The sequence below is a fragment of the Rhineura floridana genome, chromosome 3, assembly GCF_030035675.1.
Source record: "Rhineura floridana isolate rRhiFlo1 chromosome 3, rRhiFlo1.hap2, whole genome shotgun sequence".
Taxonomy (NCBI): Eukaryota; Metazoa; Chordata; class Lepidosauria; order Squamata; family Rhineuridae; genus Rhineura; species Rhineura floridana.
The window spans coordinates 1,197,632-1,221,300 of record NC_084482.1 but is presented as its reverse complement, the minus strand read 5'-3'; the positions used below and the strand labels follow the sequence as shown (position 1 = coordinate 1,221,300).

Below are 23,669 nucleotides of genomic sequence, written 5' to 3'. Positions count from 1 at the left end.
AGCCAGCTATATCCTTTGTTAGGGTAATGGGTTCTGACCAATCCTGTCAAGTACCCAACGTCAAGAGCAGATATGTTGCCAACTGGGGTGGTGCTCTTTCAGGAGAGTAACCCTTCCCCCTCACCTGGCTAAGGCCAGGACCTAGCCTGTGTGTTTAGTTAGTTTGACGTGGTTCTGGAAAGAGAAAGAGAACCCTGGTTGGTCTCTCTGTCTGAATCCTAAGCTATGGCTTTGGGATGCCTCCCTAGAAATCTAATGGAGGGGCTAGATCTGATAGAGTGTTAATGCTGTGAGCCCTTCTATCTCATGGTAATCTTGTACATTTGTGTAAATAAAACTGTGTTTCATAAAGACACCACAATCTCCAGTCACCTTCATTCTAAGGAAACAACTCTGGATAAGCTCTGGAACCCTTGGAATCCTGTCACTGCTCGAAGACTGGAGTGCATGCAATAGTATATGCTTAATGTTACAAAGAGACTCATGTAATTAAAAAAAGACGATTGCCAGCAGTGGGTCCAAAAGGGCAAGACATGCAAGGGGCATTAGTAGATATATAACACTTCTATGCAGAGTCCAAATGTATGCAAGATAACCGTGATCCATTCACAGCAGCAGTCTCTGGTGATAGCCATTCATGTTAGTGAAAATATACTTACTGTTATCTTATTAACATTGGAGCTTTCCAGAGAACTCTGACACACCTACTGCTACTTCCTTGTACTTGATGGCATTTTGGTCCTACTCTTTTTTCCTCTATAGCGCTATCACCTGCCAACTGAGTGACATGATGCATCTGCTGAAGTGACTTTTCCTCTGTGAAAGCTTATGCAGTAAGAAATATCCGATTATCTGGATCCATTTCAGTCGGGTTTCAGGCCTGCTTTTGGCACGGAAACAGCCTTGGTTGTCCTGTATGATGACCTTTGTCGGGAGAGAGACAGGGGGAGTGTGACTCTGTTGATTCCCCTTGATCTCTCGGTGGCTTTTGATACCATCAACCATGTTATCCTTCTGGGAAGACTGGCTGAGTTGGGAGTGGGATGGCCGTGGTTCCACAACATTGTTCGGCATCCTGGACTCTCCAGTATGGGGTTCTGCAGGGATCAGTTCTGTCCCCCATGCTGTTCAACATCTACATGAAACCGTTGGGTGCGGTCATCCGGAGCTTTGGAGTGCACTGCCATCAGTCTGCTGATGACACGCAGCTCTATTTCTCCTATTCATCTCTTCAGGTGAGGCTGTCAATGTGCTGAACCGGTGTCTGGCTGCGTCAGTGGACTGGATGAGAGCTAATAAACTGAGGCTCAATCCAGACAAGACTGAGATGCTGCTAGTGGGTGGTTCTGACCGGATGGTGGATGTCCAACCTGTCCTGGATGGGGTTGCACTCCCCCTGAAGGAGCAGGTTTGTAGCTTGGGGGTTCTTCTAGAAGCATCTCTGTCACTTGAGGCTCAGGTAGCCTCGGTGGCATGGAGTGCCTTCTACCAACTTCGGTTGGTGGCCCAGCTACGCCCCTTTCTGGACAGGGATAACCTGGCTTCAGTTGTCCATGCTCTGGTAACCTCCAAGTTAGATTACTGCAATGCACTCTACGTGGGGCTGCCTTTGAAGATGGTTCGGAAGCGGCAGCTTATGCAAAATGCAGCGACCAGATTGGTAACAGGGACCAGACAGTTTGAACATATAAAACCGATTCTGGCCTGCTTGTATTGGCTGCCTGTATGTTTCCGAGCTCGATTCAAGGTGCTAATTTTAACCTATAAAGCCTTACATGGCTTGGGACCACAATACCTGATGGAACGCCTCTTCCTACACGAACTCACCTGTACACTGCGTTCAACATCCAAGGCCCTCCTCTGGGTGCCTACTCCGAGGAAAGCTGGGACTCTGGCAACAAGGGAGAGGGTCTTCTCAGTGGTGGCCCCCAAATTATGGAATGATCTTTGTGATGAGGTGTGCCTGGCGCCATCACTGTTATCTTTTTGGCGCTAGGTCAAGACTTTCCTCTTCTCCCAGGCATTTTAGCAGGTGTTTTTAAATTGTTTTCTAAAAAATGTGCTTTTAAATTTGTATATTTGTTTTTAATAATAATAATAATAATATATTTAATTTATGTGTCGCCTATCTGGCCAGTGGCCACTCTAGGCGACGTACAAGTAGGCAATTAAAACACAATACAAAATACAATAATACAATATAAAACAATACAGCAGCGAGACAATAATAATATCGGGTACGAGGCATTTCAATCATAGCAATTAACCCTCCCCGGAAATCCCAAAGGCCTGATGAAAGAGCCAGGTCTTTAAGGCTTTACGGAATACATTTAGGGAAGAGACGTGCCGTAGATCTTGTGGGAGGGAGTTCCAGAAGGTGGGGGCCGCCACTGAGAATGCCCTCTCTCTAGTACCCGCCAATCTAGCTGTTTTTGTCGGCTGGGTTGAGAGAAGGCCCTGCGTGGCTGATCGTGTCGAGCAGCATAATTGGTGGCGTTGAAGGTGCTCCTTTAGATAAACTGGGCCGAAACCGTATAGGGATTTAAAGGTTAATACCAACACCTTGAATTGGGCCTGGAAAACAATTGGAAGCCAGTGTAGATCGAACAGCACAGGCGTGATGTGATCCCGGCGGCGGCTATTCGTAAGTAATCGAGCCGCTGCGTTTTGTATAAGTTGTAATTTCTGGACCGTTTTCAGGGGTAACCCCACGTAGAGCGCATTACAGTAATCTAATCGAGAGGTGACCAGGGCGTGTACTACCAGTGGGAGCTGATGAACAGGAAGGTAGGGTTGCAGCCTTCTTATGAGGTGTAGTTGATACCAGGCTGCCCAGCTCACTGCCGAGATCTGAGCCTCCATGGACAGCCTGGAATCAAGTACCACCCCAAGGCTGCGGACCTGGTCCTTCAGGGGTAAACTCACCCCATTGAACTTCAGGGCAACATCTCCCAACCTTCTTTTGTCCCCCACGAGTAGCACCTCGGTCTTATCGGGGTTCAACTTCAGCTTGTTCCTTCCCATCCATCCACTCACGGATTCCAGGCACTTGGACAAGGTCTCCACAGCCAACTCTGGTGAAGATTTAAACGAGAGATAGAGTTGAGTGTCATCCGCATATTGGTGACACTGCAGCCCAAATCTCCTAATGATAGTCCCCAGCGGCTTCATATAGATGTTAAATAGCATGGGAGAGAGGATAGAGCCCTGTGGCACACCACAATTGAGAGGCCAAGGGTCTGAAACCTCCTCCCCCAATGCTACCTGTTGGTACCTATCAGAGAGAAAGGAACGGAACCACTGCAATACAGTACCTCCAATTCCCAATCCCTCCAGGCGATGTAAAAGGATACTGTGGTCAACAGTATCAAAAGCCGCTGAGAGATCGAGGAGGACAAGAAAGGTGAATTCTCCCCTATCTAATGCCCTCCTCATAACATCTACCAGAGCGACCAAGGCTGTTTCCGTTCCGTGACCAGTCCTGAAACCCAATTGGTATGGATCCAAATAATCCGTTTCATCCAAGTGTGCTGATAACTGGTTGGCCACCACTCGCTCAATGATCTTGCCCAAAAATGGAAGGTTCGAAACTGGGCAAAAGTTATTAAAAACTTGGGGATCCAAGGAGGGCTTCTTTAAGATGGGCTTTACAATTGCCTCCTTGAAGGCTGATGGCATCACACCCTCTTGCAAGGATGTTTTTAATTGTTGTAAACTGCCCAGAGAGCTTCAGCTACGGGGCGGTATACAAATGCAATAAATAATAAATAAATAAATATGTTGGCTTTTAAGTGCCACTGGACTCCTCCTTTGCTGGCATGTGATATACTGGTGTATTTATTGCGTACATGAAGAGTTCTGTTTTTGTGTGGTTGTCACTCACTGCCACAATATGGAGAGTGGATAGAGAGAGAGAATTGTTTCTTCTCATAACCGCTTGAGTGAGTAGGGGTCGCCCAGTGAAGTTGATTAGCAGCAGTTTCAGCCAAGAAGGGAAAAAAAGAAATTATTCATGCAACACACTATTACACATTGTTGACAGCTTTTCTCTGTGAACTTTAAATGAAACTGGTTATAGTTGTCTACTTCTAAGGAAACAAATGTGTATTATTATCATTAGCATCATCATCATCATCTTCCCTTCACCCATAAGTCTCAGGATGAGTTACAACGATTTTAAAATGTAGCATTAAAAACAATCTAAAATCACAAAATAGGGTGGGCCCTAAAATGTACCTCTCTGGTGTCAAATGTCAAGGTAAAGGGGTGCAATCCAGCAGGGCTAATGAGGGGAATGAAATGGTAAGCAATTAGTGCACTGGCATTTTGTCTGTGTGCTTACATATATCATTTCTGTCAAGATATATACCAGGGTACATGATGCAGTAACTGTGCTGAAGCTTAGCAAGTGTGGCTCTGGTCATTGCACTGAAGAGAAACTACCTTAAGTTGGTGGAAGGAAGGTGGGTTAAAAATATAATGAATCTGCATGCATGAACTCATTCAGATTTAATTTATAGAGAGCTGAAACCAGAAGAGCTCTATTCAGGGTGTGTGTACATGAACAACACTTTAAAAAGCCATCCCTGCTATTTTTTTAACAAGGTGGAAAATAGCGATTGTCTTGGTGAACAGTGACAATTGGGCTATAAGTAAACACTTCTATAGTGCACATCAAGTATTTAAAAGGTTCTATTTATACTATCTTGGTAATAACTTTCACTTTCCCCATTTTCTACACCATTCATCTCCTTCATAATCTTAGTTGGAGAAGAAGGTTAGGTCAGTCACTGTAGCTGATAGGCAGCAGTCTCATTACAGGTGTTTTGGCCTCAACACACATTGAGCTGTTTGTGTGTATCCAGGCAGATAGACTCAAGTCCAATCCACACTTTACGTGACTTAAATCTTCTATTTTTTATTGATGAACAATCTTGGACAGCAACCAATAAACACTTAACTGCACACAGTTGATTAGAGGATTCAGTTGAACAAACTAGATGGAATGGGTGCGTGGTGACAAGATAATGCACAGCCAAGCCCTCCGAGCTGAGGAGAACCAGGCCTGGGGGAGGTTGTCTGCCTTCTAGAAAGAACCACCACAAAACATACAACTAAAGACCTTTCTCAGGGGCAGCCAATCGAGGCATGATCACAGACAATCAGACCTAATCGCTTGCTAACAGATTTCCGGAAGAGAATTCTGCCTACTAGCCTGCTGTCATGGCCCCGTCAGAGGACTCCTCCAATGAGGACGACTCGGGAGTAACAGCAGCAGGCCCAGGAGCAGCAGACCCAGAAGGAGACATGGAGGAGACTCCTGAGAATCCAGCTCCTTCTCCCCCTCAGCTGCAGAGCACCCCAGATACAGTAGAGGCCCTGCAGCCAGACGCAGCCAGTGAACAGGATACTCCCCCCTCACCTGCAGAACATAGACAGCAGAAGGTCAGGCAGAAGAGAGGCAGGCCTGGCCCCTTAAGGCCCAAACGCTGAGGGCTCACACCTGCTGTCAAACCTGCTCCTTATAAGGCACACATTGGCCTCAGCTTGTTGCTGACTGCAACGTCAGGCGTGGCTTTGTGTATTCCTAGTTTCCCTGCAGCATCTCTTGGACTGACCCCTTGGCAATTGATCCCAGACCTCTACTGACCTCGCTTCTGGACTTCTGACTTGGCAAGTACGCTTCAGACAGGCCTGGCCCTTATCAGGTTCCCTCCTCCTAGACCTGGCAGATTTATGGCCAGACTGCCGGCTAAGGACTTTGCTTCCCTGCCAACAACCCAGGAATTTCCAGCCCCCACCGGCACTGCTGACGCAGTGTAGAGCTGACACCTGCAAGCAGTATATTAAACAACATAATGCTTAATTGGGGCAGAACAACAGGGAAAAGGAAATGATGCTTCTTCACACAGTACATCATTAACTTAGGGCAGTGGTTCTCAGCCTTTTTTGCTCCATTTCCCCCTTTCACTATCGTTCAGAATATAATTCCCCCCTTCCCAAGATAGTCTCTCATAGCGTGTTGACGTTTCGCGAGTGACGGTGGTGTTTCTCGTGAGAGAAAAATTTCTTAGTTTATATTATAACAGAATTTCTTGGAGCACTTTCTGGTCTTTAAATAATAATTTAATTTTGCAAATGAAAATAATGCTGCATGTTCAAGAATCGATTTTAATCTGACATTCAATAAACTTTATTGAATGTCGCAGATTAAATTAAAAACAAACTACAATTTTACAGATTGTACATAATCTACAGGACATCACACTTTGCTGAATAGTGGTCTCAATTCCCCCCCTGGAACCCTAAAATCCCGCCAGGGGGGAATTCCCCCCTTGTTGAGAACCCATGACTTAGGGAGTTCACCACTGCAAGAGTGTTGATAGGTAGTTGTTTAAAGGTAAAGGTGTGTCCCCGCACTTGTAGTGTGAGTTGTTTCCGACTCTTAGGGTGACGTCTTGTGACATTTACTAGGCAGACCGTATATATGGGGTGGGATTGCCAGTTCCTTCCCCGGCCTTTCTTTGCCCCCCAGCGTATGCCGGGTACTCATTTTACCAACCACAGATGGATGGAAGGCTGAGTGGACCTCGACCCCTTTTACTGGAGATTCGACTTCCTCCTTCTGTTGGAATTGAACTCTGGCCGTGAGTAGAGCTTCGGCTGCGTTACCGCCGCTTACCACTCTGTGCCACGGGGGGTCTTAGGTAGTTGTTTAGTGGATTAAAAAAGATTAGACCAATTCATTAAAGATAAGTGTATCTATGAATTTATTTTAAATACTTGTATCATACTTTGTCATCTATTGGTAAGGTACTTGAGGCAGCCAGAACTTGAGGCAGTGACTGGCTCAAGGTCACCCAGTGAGCTTCATGGCTGTGTGGGGATTTGAACCCTGGTCTCCCAGGCTGTAGTCCAACACCTTAACCACTACCTTAAACTATGCTTGGAAACAATACAGATCAGGAGCCAGTGCAGCTCATACATGGAGTCCTGTGTACCAAAAAGCTCACCCTGGTATATGCTCTAGCATTTTGTGCCAGCTGGCCATTTTCAGAGACAGCTTCCTGGGTGATCCACCAGCCTAAACTCTGCCAAAGCTGCAAAAGCTGTAGAATCCCTTCCGTTGTAGGAGGGGAGGAATGAGGTTCTGTAAACCCAGAAGGAAATATGGAGTGGTGCAAATAGTATAGTTTATTATAGCACACAAAATACACAAAAATATTGATCATCAAATGCAAGTCCCTGCCCCAATTAGCTTAGTCTGCATTTTTGGCTGTAGGAAAAGGTAGGACATGAGGAAGGGGCAAAGCTCTAGTGGCAGATCTATAGACTAAATATACTGATCCTTGAGGGACTCCACTTTCTACAGCCCTCCATTGGGAGAACTGTCCGTTTATTCCTACTCTCTGCTTTCTGCTTCTTAACCAATTCCTTATCCACAAGAAGACCTCTCCTCTTATTCCATGACTGCTAAGCTTCCTCAGAAGTCTTTGGTGAGGTACCTTGTCAAACGCTTTTTGAAAGTCTAAGTACACTATGTCCACTGGATCACCTCTATCTATATGCTTGTCGACACTCTCACAGAATCGTAATAAGTTACTGAGACAGGACTTTCCCTTGCAGAAGCCATGCTGGCTGTGCTTCAGCAAAGCTTGTTCTTCTATGTGCTTAGTTAATCTGGCTTTAATAATACTTTCTACCAGTTTTCCAGGGACAGAAGTTAAGCTAACTGGCCTGTAATTTCCGGGATCCCCTCTGGATCCCTTTTTGAATATTGGCATTACATTTGGCACTTTCCAGTCCTCAGGTACGGAGGAGGACCTGAGGGACAAGTTACGTATTTTAGTTAGCAGATCAGCAATTTCACATTTGAGTTTTTTGAGAACTCTCGGGTGGATGCCATCCGGGCCCGGTGATTTGTCAGTTTTTATATTGTCCATTAAGCCTAGAACTTCCTCTCTCGTTACCACTATTTGTCTCAGTTCCTCAGAATCCCTTCCTGCAAATGTTAGTTCAGGTTCAGAGATCTGCCCTATATCTTCCACTGTGAAGAAAGATGCAAAGAATTCATTTAGCTTCTCTGCAATCTCTTTATCGTTCTTTAGTACTCCTTTGACTCCCTTATCATCCAAGGGTCCAATCGCCTCCCTAGATGGTCTCCTGCTTTGAATGTATTTATAGAATTTTTTGTTGTTGGTTTTTATGTTCTTAGCAATGTGCTCCTCAAATTCTTTTTTAGCATCCTTTATTGTCTTCTTGCATTTCTTTTACCAGAGTTTGTGTTCTTTTTTATTTTCTTCATTCGGACAAGACTTCCATTTTCTGAAGGAAGACTTTTTGCCTCTAAGAGCTTCCTTGACTTTGCTCGTTAACCATGCTGGCATCTTCTTGGCCCTGGCGGTACCTTTTCTGATCTGCGGTATGCACTCCAGTTGAGCTTCTAATATAGTGTTTTTAAACAACTTCCAAGCATTTTCGAGTGATGTGACCCTCTGGACTTTGTTTTTCAGCTTTCTTTTTACCAATCCCCTCATTTTTGTGAAGTTTCCTCTTTTGAAGTCAAATGTGACCGTGTTGGATTTTCTTGGCAATTGGCCATTTACATGTATGTTTAATTTAATAGCACTGTGGTCACTGCTCCCAATCGGTTCAACGACACTTACATCTTGCACCAGGTCCCGGTCCCCACTGAGGATTAAGTCCAGGGTTGCCGTCCCTCTGGTCGGTTCCATGACCAGCTGGTCTAGGGAATAGTCATTTAGAATATCTAGAAATTTTGCTTCTTTGTCATGACTGGAACATTTATTTTATTTATTTATTTATTGCACTTTTAGACCGCCCTATAGCGACAGGCTCTCAGGGCGGTATACAACATATATGCGGCCAGTCTATGTCCGGGTAGTTGAAGTCACTCATTACTACCACATTTCCTAGTTTGGTTGCTTCCTCAATTTCATATCTCATCTCAAGGTCTCCCTGAGCATTTTGATCAGGGGGACGATAGATCGTTCCCAGTATTAAGTCCCTCCTGGGGCATGGTATCACCACCCACAACGATTCTGTGGAGGAGTCCGCCTCTTTTGGGGTTTCGAGCTTGCTGGATTCAATGTTTATGTTTATGTTTATTTAAAATGTGATGTATTGTTTTTCCTTGTAATTGTACCAAATATGAATTGTATATCGTATATTGATTTTTATGTTGTACACCGCCCAGAGAGCTTTGGCTATGGGGCGGTATAGAAATTTAATAAATAAATAAATAAATAAAATAAATAAATAAATCCGATATCTTTGCTCTCTGGTTACCCCCCCCCTCCAAAAAAAACCCTTGTGTAATCTGACCCTTAGTGTTTATGCAAAAGCTAACTACATGCTCAGGTTCCTTGCACATTGGGCAGCATGCTTCTTGTTTATGCCACTGGGGGTTTGCTCTGTCTTTGGGCACCTGTTCTCGCCCTACTACAGATTAGCTGGGTGTGTTGGTAACTATGTTGAGTCATGTGCTCAGTGTGGCAACAAACTAATTTTGAATGTCCTTACAAAGTCCATTCGTATTACTGTTTCTCATGGTGCTATAACTATGTAACATTGTATCCATACATGTGAACTGGCTGGCTTTTTTTCTTCTGGAGTAGAAAAGAATACTACCAGAGAGGAATTAGCGGGAGTCATGCTCTTTGCTCAGCAAAGCAAGCAAGCTACTTTTGGGAAAGGTTAAGGAAGCAAAGGGGCGTTCCATGTACTTGGACCAAGGAGAGGCTTAGGCATTGTTTACCTGGTGAAGGGGCTACTGTGTGCGAGGTTAAGACAGGCTAGTATGTTGCTAGATCCTGTTTTGGGGGGCAGGGATTGGTGAGGAAGCTGAGTAAGAATTTGACTAGCACAGGGATGGTGTTACTATACTTATGATTTGTTAGTTGCTTGTTACCTAGAGGTAAAAAGAGGAAGGAATGGATATGGAGAAAGGTCACATGAACAAAGTTTACCCAGACAGAAATGGGGTGGGGAGAAGACTTCTGTGGGATGTGGAGATTTGGTAGGTATGTCATCAGGAAAGGGATGATGGGATGGAAGGAAAGCAAAGATGGATGCCTGGTCATGAACTAACCAAGCAACAATGAAGGGTAATTTGCAATACCCAAGAATGCAACCAGGATAATCAATAGAGTAGAGATGGGGCAGATGGCACCATCCAGGCACTAAGATGTAGGGCGGTATGATGATTTCAACTCCCCAAGTGTTAGTGTGGTAGGAGATGGCTGATAGAGCAAGGGGACATGAGTTAATTCACTTTGGTGGGAGTTTATAGTTGGGGTTATATTTATTCTGTGCTTTGGCAGGTACAAGTATAGAACTCAGTATCCTGAGTATGTTTGGGTGAAAAAGCATATTAGACTTGTCATTGTGTAAACCACTGAAATTTGGAATAAATTGTGCAAAAATGTACATGAATACAGATTTTATTTGCATACTTTGTACAGGCCTCAAAGTTCTTATTTTGGCACAAAATATATTTCATTTCTGTGGCACAGAGTCTACTTCAAATGCATAGTTTTTGTGTATTTGGTGCCAATAAAATCATTCTGCAAATGGAAATGATGTAAATGCCCCTGTTCTGCACGCTTTATGGTAATGTTTCATTCTGATTTCTGTTTGCATGGTAAAATGCAAAGCCTCAGTAGTTTGTATAGATCTGTGGCTAAAACCTGAATGTTATTACTTGATCCAGTGATTTCAGTTATTACTTGATCCAGTATCAACTTACAGCCTCTAGCTGTTTCTCTGTCTTTCCTTGCCATTCCAGCTGCCTATCCTTACACATCTAAGAAAGAAGATATATGTTAAAAGGATTGTAAGTTGAGTGGTTACTGTACATAACAACCGACTGTTGTGCACATGCCGCAGGTGTCATGGAGAATGTGCACATAATCCATCTGTGAAGAGGGAATTGTGTCCATTTCTTGGTCAGTATACATAATCTCCAACAGGCCTTGGGAAATGTATGGCTTTTACGGAGTAATTCTCCCCCCCCCCACTGGAAGCTGCAATGTTTGGGAGTGCATGGGGGAGCCCCCCTCCCTTCTTTCCATACTTTCTATACTGCCTCCCTTGTTATTGGACCTGAATTGGACACTAGCTACCGGCATGTCCCAGAGACTTTACCTACATCAGGCCGCCGCTGCCACTGCTGCCTCTCACGGTGGAGAGCGCTGAGCCGGGCTGGACGCAGAAGCAGGCGGGAGCCGGAGACTGGCGGGTCGGGTGTTGCAGCCTGACCTTGGAAGATGCCGTTGCTGTGATCATCTTTCGGCTGCTGAGGAGTGGGAGGCGCCCCTGTGGCGGCTGTCGTTTTGCCATGCGGCCTCTGTTTGTTTTGCCTGTTATCAGTCGCGTTTACACCCTGGCTCCTCTGCCTTGGCTTCCTTGAGAACTGCCCTGTTGGTTTTGATTTCGAGGGGCCTGTTGTCCCGCCCTTCTCTTTCTTGGAGCTGCTGGATGTTAAGATCAGGGGAGGATGTTGCTTTACATCTTGCAAATGAACTATTACCACACTGGTTCTATGCTTACACCAGTTACACCTCCGGACTATACAGGAGAGAAGCCCTGTTTATTTATTTATTTATTTATTTTTAAAACTTATATACCGCCCGACTAGCAACAGCTCTCTGGGCGGTGAACATAAATTTATTTATTTTGTTGCATTTATATACCGCCCATAGCAAGTAGCTCTCAGGGCGGTAAACAGCATAGGGTAAAATACATACATCATAATAGTAAAATCACAAAACATATACAACACAAAAACAAAATACAATTAGACAAAATGTAAGAAAATAAAAAGGATTAGTATGATAAGATTAAAGCTAAAAAGATTAAAATGATTAAAATGCCTGGGAGCATAAAAAGGTCTTTACCTGGCGCCGAAAATATAATAATGTAGGCGCCAGGCGTACCTCTTCGGGGAGGCTATTCCACAACTCAGGGGCCACCACAGAAAAGGCCCTAGTTCTAGTAACCACCCTCCGGGCTTCACAATGAGTTGGTACCCGGAGGAGGGCCTTAGATGACGAACGAAGTGAACGGGTAGGTTCATAGTGGGAGAGGCGTTCCACCAGGTATTGCGGTCCCACGCCATGTAAGGCTTTATAGGTCATAACCAGCACCTTGAATCGCGCCCGGAAGCAAATAGGTAGCCAGTGCAGGCGAGCCAGAACAGGAGTTATGTGCGAAGACCGACTGGTCCTCGTCAATAGTCTAGCTGCCGCATTCTGCACTAGCTGAAGCTTCCGAACTGTCTTCGAGGGCAGCCCTATGTAGAGCACATTACAGTAATCCAATCTCGAAGTTACCAGAGCGTGAACAACTGAGGCGAGGTCGTCGCCATCCAGATAGTGGCGTAGTTGGGCTACCAAACGAAGATGGTAAAACGCATTTCGTGCCACCGAGGCCACTTGAGCCTCAAGAGACAAGGAAGGGTCAAAAAGCACCCCCAAACTACGAACCTGTTCTTTCAGGGGGAGTGTAACCCCATCCAAAACAGGATGCACATCCACCATCTGAGTGGGAAAGGCGTTCACCAACAGTGTCTCAGTCTTGTCTGGATTGAGTCTCAGTTTATTAGCTCTCATCCAGTCCATTATCGCGGTCAGGCAACGGTTCAGCACATCAACAGACTCACCTGAAGAAGATGAAAAGGAGAAATAAAGTTGCGTGTCATCAGCATACTGATGACAACGCACTCCAAAACTCCTGATGACCGCACCCAGAGGCTTCATGTAGATGTTAAAAAGCATGGGGGACAAAACCGCCCCCTGAGGGACTCCACAATGGAGAGTCCAGGGTGTCAAGTAATATTCCCCAAGCACTACCTTCTGGTGACGATCCGCGAAGTAGGAGCGGAACCACTGCCAAGCAGTACCCCCAACTCCCAACTCCGCAAGTCTCGCCAGAAAGATACCATGGTCGATGGTATCTAACGCCGCTGAGAGATCAAGGAGAATCAACAAACTCACACTCCACCTGTCCCTCTCCCGACAAACGTCATCATACAGGGCGACCAAGGCTCTTTCAGTGCCGAAACCGGGCCTGAAACCAGATTGAAACGGATCCAGAAATACAATAAAATACAGGAAAATACAAAAGCATCACAATCTAAAATCAAATTTCACAATCTAAAAACTGCATAACTAAGATCAAATTACAAACATTACCATCATTAACAAAAAATTAAAATGCCTCGGAGAAGAGAAAGGTTTTAACTTGGCGCCGAAAGGATGATAGGGTCGGCGCCAAGCGCACCTCCTCGGGGAGACTATTCCATAGTTCGGGGGCCACCACTGAGAAGGCCCTTGATCTTGTCACCACCCTCCGGGCCTCCCTATAGGTCCAGACCCGGAGGAGGGCCTTCATAGCAGACCGTAGTGTACGAGCCGGTTCATAACGGGAGAGGCGTTCCGACAGATATCGTGGTCCCGCGCCGTATAAGGCTTTGTAGGTTAATACCAACACTTTGAATCTGGCCCGGAAGCATATTGGAAGCCCGTGCAAGCGGGCCAGAACAGGTGTTATATGGTCCGATCGCTTCGTTCTTGTTAGCAGTCTGGCCGCCGCATTTTGCACCAGCTGTAGCTTCCGAACCATCTTCAGAGGTAGCCCTACGTAGAGCGCATTACAGTAATCCAAACGTGAGGTTACCAGAGCATGTACTACTGATGTAAGATCCTCCTTACTCAGGTAGGGACGTAGCTGGGCTACCAACCGAAGTTGGTAGAATGCATTCCGTGCCACCGAGGCTACATGAGCCTCAAGTGACAGGGAAGAGTCTAGAATGACTCCCAGACTACGAACCTGTTCCTTTAGGGGGAGTGTAACCCCGTCCAGGACAGGATATGTATCCACCATCTGATTGGAGAAACCATCCACCAGCAGCAACTCAGTCTTATCAGGATTGAGTCTCAGTTTGTTAGTTCTCATCCAGTCCATTGTCGCGGCCAGGCAACAGTTCAGCACATCGACCGCCTCACCTGAAGAGGATGAAAAGGAGAAGTAGAGCTGCGTGTCATCAGCGTACTGGTGACAACGCACTCCAAAACTCCTGATGACCGCACCCAACGGCTTCATATAGATGTTAAAAAGCATGGGAGACAAAACCGAACCCTGCGGGACCCCACATTGGAGTGCCCATGGTGTCGAGCAATGTTCCCCAAGCACTATCTTCTGGAGACGGCCCGCCAAGTAGGAGTGGAACCACTGCCACGCAGTGCCTCCAACTCCGCAAGCCTCTCCAGAAGGATACCATGGTCGATGGTATCAAAAGCCGCTGAGAGGTCAAGGAGGATCAACAGAGTTACACTCCCTCTGTCTCTCTCCCGGCATAGGTCATCAAACAGGGCGACCAAGGCCGTCTCAGTGCCAAAACCAGGCCTGAAACCCGATTGAAATGGATCTAGATAATCGGTTTCATCCAATAGCGCCTGGAGCTGGTCAGCAACCACTCGTTCCAAGATCTTGCCCAGGAATGGAACGTTCGCCACTGGTTTGTAGCTGCTGAAATCCTCTGGGTCCAGGGAAGGCTTTTTCAGGAGTGGTCTCACTGCTGCCTCTTTCAGACAACCGGGGACCACTCCCTCTCGCAAAGAGGCATTTATCACTTCCTTGGCCCAGCCAACTGTTCCCTCCTTGCTAGTTTTTATTAGCCAAGAGGGGCAAGGATCTAGTACCGAAGTGGTTGCACGTACCTGTCCGAGCACCTTGTCCACGTCCTCGAACTGAACCGACTGAAACTCATCCAACAAAACATGACAAGACTGTGCTCCGGACACCTCATTAGGACTAACTGCTATTAAATGGGAGTCTAGGTCCCGGCGAATGCAGAAGATCTTGTGCTGGAAGTGCTCAGCAAACTCATTGCAGCGGGCCACCGATGTATCTACAGTGGCCTGAAGGCCTAGATGGAGTAGCCCTCGGACAACTCTAAAAAGCTCCGCTGGGCGGGAGAGAGATGCCTTAATAGTGGCGGCGAAGTGTTGTTTTTTCGCCACCCTCACCGCTCCTACATACCGCTTGGTGAAAGCACAGACCAGCGTATAATTGCATTCATCTGGAGTTCGTCTCCATCTCCGCTCAAGCCGTCTCCTATCTTGCTTCATAGCTCTCAACTCTGGAGTATACCAAGGAGCTGAATGAGCTCTGCAAAGGAGAGGGCACGCAGGAGCTATCGTGTCGACAGCCCGGGCCATCTCTGCATTCCACAGATTAACCAGGGCTTTGACAGGAGCGCTGGTCCTATCAGCCGGAAAACCCCCCAGAGCCCTTTGAAAACCTTCAGGATTCATTAGTCTCCGGGGGCGGACCAATTTAATAGGTCCCCCACCCTTGCGGAGGGAAAAGGTCACTGAAAGTCTAAACTTCAGCAAGCAGTGATCTGTCCATGACAAAGGGAGAGATGTAAAACTCCCTACGTCCAGATCACTATCCCCATGTCCAGTAACAAAAATAAGGTCGAGAGTATGCCCCGATATATGTGTTGGGCCACTAACATATTGGGACAGCCCCATGGTTGTCATGGAGTCCATGAAGTCCTGAGCTGCCCCAGACAAAGTAGCCTCGGCATGAATGTTGACATCTCCCAGTACTAATAGTCTGGGGGATCTCAACAATACCTCCGAGACCACTTCCGTCAACTCAGTTAGGGAAGCCATTGGGCAGCAAGGTGGGCGGTACACCAAAAGGATTCCCAGTCTGTCCCTCTGGCCCAACACAAGGTGCAAACACTCCAGACCAGTAGTTGTATGGACATGGTGCTTGGTGAGTGAGATGGAACTCTTATAGACCACAGCAACCCCACCTCCCCGACCCTCAGATCTACCATGATGCTGAACCGAATACCCCGGTGGGCAGATCTGGGAGAGACTAACTCCTCCCTGTTCGCCCACCCAGGTCTCGGTTATGCATGCCAGATCGGCTGCCTCGTCCATAATCAAATTATTGGAACTTGTTGCGTCTACGTTATTGTTTAGTTTTTATTGTTAGTCTCTTAATGTTTTGATGTTTACATGTTCTGCTTTGTACGTCGCTTAGAGTGGCTGACAATTCAGTCAGATAAGCGACTAATAAGTCGAATAAATAAATAAATAAATAAATATGTATACTGACTGAATTTCATACATTCTCCAGCTATTATGCATAATATCCAACAGGAAATGTGCATATCTCAGCTGAATTTTGTACATTATCCAGGCAATATGCACATTCTTTGGTCAGTATGTATAGTCTCCAAGAAGCATGCTTTTTTTCTATCTCTTGTTCCAAAGTGAGCAATCTGCACCCCCCAAGCGTCTGGTCCACTACCTAATCTTACGTGGCCCACAACATATGCTTCCACTGATTAGCCATTAACTTTTTTTCTGCCGTCCTTTTAACCACTCTCATCTGTTTCCCAGTCAGATGAGTAGCGTAAGCAGGATCACAGGGAAACAAAAACTTTCAACCTTCCCTCCCCCTCCATGATTCTGATGGAAATCTCCCCCCCCCGACTGCTATTAAGCTTAGGAAAAAGCATCATAGCAGCATGGGTTCAATCACGACTTGAAATTAGGGTTGCCAGGTCAGAAGCATCCCAAACGCTGAGATTTCAGGGGTGGGCCCTAGTGATGCCATTAAGCATGATACATTGAGCATTAACCACAGTTGCTTGGTGCATACCACTCAAACAAAAAAAAATATCTGATTGGAAATTAAGATAGAAATCTTAGCTAAATGAGGGTGTTCCCAGGTCCAGCTAAAGTGATAGGATCATTTTGTCTCACCTGCTTAGGGAGCCTGTGCAGGGAACATTTAATCTAGCCTACTTGCTTCTGGCAAGAAGGGTTTAAGTGCTGTCAGGCCAGGCCAGTCACCAGAAGGCCACTGTAGGAAAAAAGGAGCCTAATGTTGTGGAGATGTTGGATGGGAGCACTCAGGAGTAAAGATGGATGGTCCTGAATGCTGCAATTCTAAGCACACTTACTAAGGGACTAAGCCCCATAGAACTCAACAGGACTTACTTCTGAGTCGATAGGATTGTGCTGTTGGTAAGGCTTGACTAGGGATCCTCTGCAAAGACATCCATATCCAAGCAGGGTTGGCAACCCCCTGCCTGGGATGCTCTGTCTGCCTTTTAATGTGGCTGCTCCAAAGACACTTGAGCCTTCACTGCAGAGAGAGGTTTGAGAAATGAGTAAGAGTTAAGAAGATTCTCTAGCCTTTTCTACCTACCCTGTGGGCTGCTATAAACTCACTTTGGTAGCAACCCAATTCCAGTGAGCAATAAATGACAGAGAAAACACACATGGTTTGGTCTACCTTCATGGGCAGCAGCTAGGGAACAACAGCAATTGAAGCCACACTTTGCAGTATGTGAATTCTCTTTTACCGCTATTGGGCAAGAAACAAACCATCATACAATCAACAAGGTGCATCATCAATGGTTTAAGGGGGTTGAGCTGAGCACTTAGAGCCACTGTTGTTGCTTCTATGGATGTGAGGGAGTGATGTCAGAGGTAAATTAAATGCAAGTAGAAAAAGAACAAAAGCCAGTGATAAGTTCCTAAATGCAATACCATGCCAACCACAATGAGACTCCTGTGAGTAAGGCAGAAAACTCAGCATCCCACAACCATTCAGGTTTCCTAATCATAACTGAAAAAATCCTGGCAGCCAGTTAGACAAGTTCATAGAAATCCCTATGCAGCACAACCTGATCGGGGGGCTGCAGTTAGTGAAAAATGCTGTGGCACGATTGAGACCCTATCAGCACATAATACATGTGCTCTGGAATCTGCATTGGTTGCTGATTTGCTGCCAGACCAAGTTCAAGGTGTTCTTTCCATGTTACGGGTGCCACATAGTACTTGTTCTGCTCTTGTAAGAAACCAATCCTTTAGTATGACAGTACCTACACTTTGGAACTCCCTGCCTATTGACATTAGACAGGGGCCTTCACTGTACTCTTTTTGACACCTGCTAAAAATGTATTTTTTTTAGGTTAGCCTACCCAGGCATGTAGAAGCTATTACGTTCTTTATCTGTTTTTAACTCATTGTTGGTTTTATTATTTTGAATGTTTTTAAATACCTGTCTTTAACTGTTTTTGCTAATCATTTCGTTGTTTTAATTCTTTCTGTAAACTGCTTTGAGGTTTTTTGCAATAAATGTTGTAAATAAATAAATTTTGGAGTCACTGTGGCCCCTGGATCTCTTTCCTTTTTTAGGGATAAAGGAATATCTCTTATACCGAGTCGGGCCATTTAGTGCCATCTAGCTCAGGACTGATGACATGGACTAGCACTGGATCTCCAGGATTCCAGGCAATAGTCTTTTCCAGGAAGTGGATTTTGGACCTTTGCATGCAAAGCATATGCCCTACCAATGAGCTACAACCCTTCCCCTGTTTAAAAAAGTATCTTTTAAAATTGTTCTTTTCAATTTACTAATGAATGCACAGCACACCTAGGGCAGATTCACACTACCCATTTAAAGCACATTCAACACACATTTGAAGCACATGAATCCCACCCCAGAATCATGTGAACTGTAGTTTGTTATGGGTGGTGGGAACTATAACTGTAAGGAAGAAACTACACTTCCTAAGATTTTTGGGGGGACGTCATGTGCTTTAAATGCGAGTTGAATATGCTTCAAATGTCTTGTGTGGATCTACTTAATAAACTTTTCCTCCTTGTAAATCATTTTAATTATTTTTTTTTAAGTGGAAATAAGCTACAAAGTTTACTGGGTGACCATGGACTACTCACCATCTCTCAGCCTAATCTGTCCCTCAGAGTGAAAACCACAGAGGGGACCATGACCACCCCAAGGAAGAAGGACACAAAATGTAGAAGAAATAATAATATACAACCATAGTGTGAAATCAGATACTTATTGAGACACAGTATGAAGAAATATTTATATAAGCATGACTGTCAAAAATGTTTATTATTTACACAACCTGTAAAGATATCAATAGTGCAATCCTGTGCATGTTTACTCAGAAGCACCCAACCAAAAATTCAGAATCATGCCTGTTTAAGCTGTTTTGCAACTGTTTCATTATTGTTTTATGGTTATTGGTTTTTAAATGGATTTATATCTTGTTGTGAGCTGCCTTGGTTTCCAACCCTACCTCACAGGGTTGTAGGAAAGATTCCATATGCACACACACACTGGAGATTTAAAAACACATACATCCTATATAATAGTTTGTTATCAAAACCAATTGGTCATTGCAGAACATTTAAAAAAAATTAAAATCAGTATTGGTTTCCTACAAAATAAAAGCAGTGACACCTAAGTAAAAATGTATTGCCTTCAAGTTGATTCCGACTTATGGCAACCCTATGAATATGGTTTTCGTGGTAAGCAGTGTTCAGAGGTGGTTTACCATTGCCTTCCTCTGAGACTGAGAGGCAGTGACTGGCCCAAAGTCACCCAGTGAGCTTCATGGCTGTGTGGGGATTCGAACCCTGGTCTCCCAGGTCGTAGTCCAACACTCTAACCACTACACCACACAGGCTCTCAGACACCTAAGTAAGCCCTGCCTAATTGCTTTAAAAAATAGGATTGGAGTGGGAGAGAAAGATTTACAATGCAAACACAATCCTTTTCTATGTTCACTCAGAAGTCCCATTGATTTACAGCACAGTCCTAACCATGTCTACACAAAAGTAAGTCCTATGGAATTCAGTGGTGTTTACTCTCGGTATGTGGGATTAGCATTGCAACTTTACTACCAGAAAATCGAGTATAGGATGAAAACTTAAAATTGGGAAGGTTTTCAAAACGGGCTATGAATTAGACAAATAAACTGCCCTATTGAGCAGCCCAGAAAAATGTAAACAAGTTGCATGTACACTTCTTTAAATTTCTGTTCAAAAATATACAATATGCTGTTTTAGCAAGCAATTTTAAAAAACCCTGCATGTAATATAATCATAATTGAAATTGTTTCCAGTAACCAATTGCCTACTAAGATTCTTCTGTAATTTTTTGTTCTACATCTCCTGGGGCTTTTGCTACTGCTGAAAGCTATAACCAGGAAAAGACAACAGTTTTCTGCCCTTACAGTGGGTTCTAGCTATTGCCTGGAGGTCAACAAATCCCTTGTCAATCAGAACTCTGATTTTACTTATTGGCTACAAACCTGAAAGGGAGAGGTTAGAGCAGCTCATTTAACAGAAGTTGGGCGGGGCAACTGACATTTTGGTGTGTATCTCTTGAACCAGACCACCTAGAAACTATTTTAAATGAAAGCTGAAAGTCTGGAGATTGGGGTGACTTACCCAGAGACCCAGAGAGGACCCCAAAAATCCAGAGTCTCCAAGTGAAAACTGGAGACCTGGCAACCATAATCGAAAGGAAGTGTTACCCAGCAGGAAAAGGGGAGCTGGAAGAGAGAGAGGGTGTGTCCATGTCCATCTGTAGCCCCTAGAGAAGCCAACCCTTGATGGAAGAAAGAGTGCCCACTCCTGCCCTCATTGGTATAGTCTTTTCAAGGCTTTAGGACTGGATATTGACAGGTCAGAAACACAGCATGCATGCATAGTCCAAACTCGAGCCGGGGAACATCATGCTTAACAGAGTGGAAGGGCCACGGCAACATCCACAGCCGTGCTATTCACATCAGCTATGTCAGAATATAGCTGAGATACGCCTGTTAGGAATTCTGCATAATGGCTGGAGAATGTACACAATTCAGTCGATACACACACATTTCCAAGGCCTGTTGGAGATTATGTGTATTTACTGGGAATGTGCACAATTTTCTCTTCATGGATAGCTTATGTGCACATTCTCCATGAGGCCTGAGATGTGCCCATTGGCTGGTTTTGTGCACAGTAACCGCTCAGCTTTTATTTACCTTAACATATATGCTATATTCTTAGAGTGTTAAGAGCAAGGTACAATATGAATTGCCTTGTCACACAATGCATATTGAATTTCCCTATGTGAGCTGGTTGGTGCAGTGATGCTGAACATTCATTGGCCTGAACTAAAAGAAAACTTTTATTATTTTAATCAGAGCTTTGAACCTAAATGAAAGTGGAGCTGATTTTAAGAACGTAAAGGTCTGACTCCCTAATCCCAATTCCTTTTGAAGGTGAACAAGCTGAGATGAGCATTTGGCAGGCAGTATCTAATACTGTCTGGCTTTATGCCATAATTGTTAATTACAGATGGGTTGAAACTCATAAGCGGGTGAATACAGTTTCTTAGGAATATAGATTTTTTACTTTCTCTGTAATAAAAATGCATCTGGAACTCTCGGGTTCTCTAGTCGTACCCTCACAACTGGTTGGAGATCTTTACATCCCATTTACTGAGGTGCTTGCTAACAACAAAGCTTTTAAGAGTAGCCTTAGCAGACCAGAGAGGGACTTTAGCTTCCCACCACTGCCATTTTCGAAGGTTTCAAGCAATTAAGTGTGTTTGGGATGACTTTCCAAATAACTTATTTGCTTGTTCTGGGCCTTTGAGGGTCTTAAGACCAGAATATGTATCTGATTACTTTATCTGGGCTGGGACAGTAATATTTCTGAGTTTGAATCCAGATAGGGGATTTCTAACAGCAAGGCCAGTTCTGTGTTGAGGTTTCTCAGTTCGTGCATGCTGAATATTGCCAAACTTTTAGTCTTCTGTTCAACAAAAGGGAGCTGTTCTAACCAGTCCTGGGACAATATGAAGCATTGTGGGGCATGTTCAGTTCGTCTTTATTTGTTCAAGCCTGTAAGCTAAATCTGCAGGTAAGAATTCCGTAAGTAGGAAGTGCTCAAAGGATTGAATAAACTTTGCTGGAACTGCTGCCAAGATCTGGGTTCAGCTGTCTGTCTTCGGTTCACTATAAAATGAAATGCTCATTTCATGCTATCAAGTTTAGCAGTAGGGCTTGACTGTCTCCAGGACTGAGGGCTGGGTGTATTTTGCAGGATTTTTGTCTTCTGGGGAGATTGTGTATTCTGTGGACTCTACTGGAGTGGTGAGGGTGGGGAGGTGGCTGGGATTCCTTTGGTTGAAAGAGCTTATGTTTCATACTCTGGCTTAACTGGATTTCTTCTGTTGACTTTAATCAGGAAGTTCATGATCTGCTGAGTGACTACGAACTTAAGTACTGTTTCGTGGACAAATACAAGGGGACTGGTAAGTAAAATTGCATTACAGGGTTCTCTTTGCTGTCATAGGAAGGGGGGGCCCTCAGTGGAACTCTTGACAGACAGATTACTGAACCCAGCTGAATGGATAGCCCCATTTCAATTAGTCTGCCTTGAATGACCAATGTAGCCTTTCAGGGCTGAGGGGTGGGTGGGATGATGCACATGTTTTTTTGGGGAGAGGGGGCTCTTCTAATGCTACTTCTTGATTGCTCTCACTGGTGTGATCATCTTGTTTGTGTTGGTCTTACTGTCCTCTGTGTGTGATCTTCCTTCAGTTTTGCACATTGGACCATATTTGAGGTGGCTAGTGACTTCGTTTGGAAATTAGGAGCCGAGGGGTGTAAAGCCCCATGAAGTCTTGTATATGCCGCATGGGAGTGTCTGTGTTTGAGCTGGAAACAATCCCATTGGCCATTCCTGTTTGTTGCTGAATATCTGTAACTCGCTTTCTACAGATTGAACAAGGCTGCACATTGTATCTTCTGCCTCATTTAAACAGTGTAGTATTTTTGTGCATTAGAAATTGTTCATGATCAGGAAGAGCTTCTGGCATGCATGCATGAAGGTTGGTTGGTTCTAATGCTGGGCCATTCTTTCCATCAATCCTAACATCCATAGAATCAGTGAGATGGAATGCCGTGGGTAACCTAGTTGGGCCCCTCATCTTAAGGCAGAATTCATTGTACTGGTAACGTCATTAGTAAATATCCCTCCTGCCTTTCTGTAGAAAACCTCCAAAAATCCAATAGCCTTCCTAGGAAATATGTGGGGGTGGGGAAGGGGAAGACGCTTTAGTGGGAATTACTTTGTTTTGGTGGAATTCACTGCCAGAGGGACATCATTATCCATACTCTACTAGGCCTTTTCTCAAAAGTGGAGGGCATGACTGAGGCCAAGATATTTCACACTCAGCATGAGTCCATATCACTGAATTTGGAAAGCACTGTGAGCAGTTGTCCTCTGAATCTGAGTTAACACTCTGGTTATGCTGTTCCCATGAACACATCAGTTACCTTAACTCATCACAAAGAAAGCGTGAGTGCATGCAGTTCCTGATAAGATGTTCTGCTCGGCTCCCGCAAACAAGCTGACTGTATGATTAATGCTTATTGGGATCCAGAGTATAAACAAGCTGTTGATCATGAGGAAACACAACTGATTAGTATTTTATCTCTGGATATCATATGGTTACTACTAATTCTGCTCAGCAGCCAGTTATACTGTGTCTTGCAATATGATTACAGAGGTTAGTATTCTGAAGGGAAACAATGAACTGAAGGCCTGCCTTTTTGGCTTCCATAAGTGACCTGGAAGTTGCTTGATGAATCTTTTCTTCAATAAAAAAGTTGCTGCAGAATGATTTGACTAAAATATTTAAGAAATGAAAACTTAGTGAATTATAGCAGAGGTGCAGCATCTAAAAATGGATCAAGAGTGGAGCGTTAGGAAGATTGGAAGCTGCCTTCTACTCAGTCAGAC

The 23,669-nt window shown here is 44.7% G+C and overlaps 1 protein-coding gene across 3 annotated transcripts in view; it reads left to right on the top strand.

The window, feature by feature from the left end:
* RAVER1 (ribonucleoprotein, PTB binding 1) overlaps window positions 1-23,669 on the top strand; it is a 60,029-nt gene that overhangs the window by 1,027 nt on the left and 35,333 nt on the right. For all 3 annotated transcript variants that reach the window (XM_061613764.1, XM_061613763.1, XM_061613765.1), the window contains exon 2: window positions 22,110-22,176. In XM_061613764.1, the coding sequence (XP_061469748.1) occupies window positions 22,110-22,176 (67 nt within the window). The remainder of the gene's footprint in view (window positions 1-22,109; window positions 22,177-23,669) is intronic.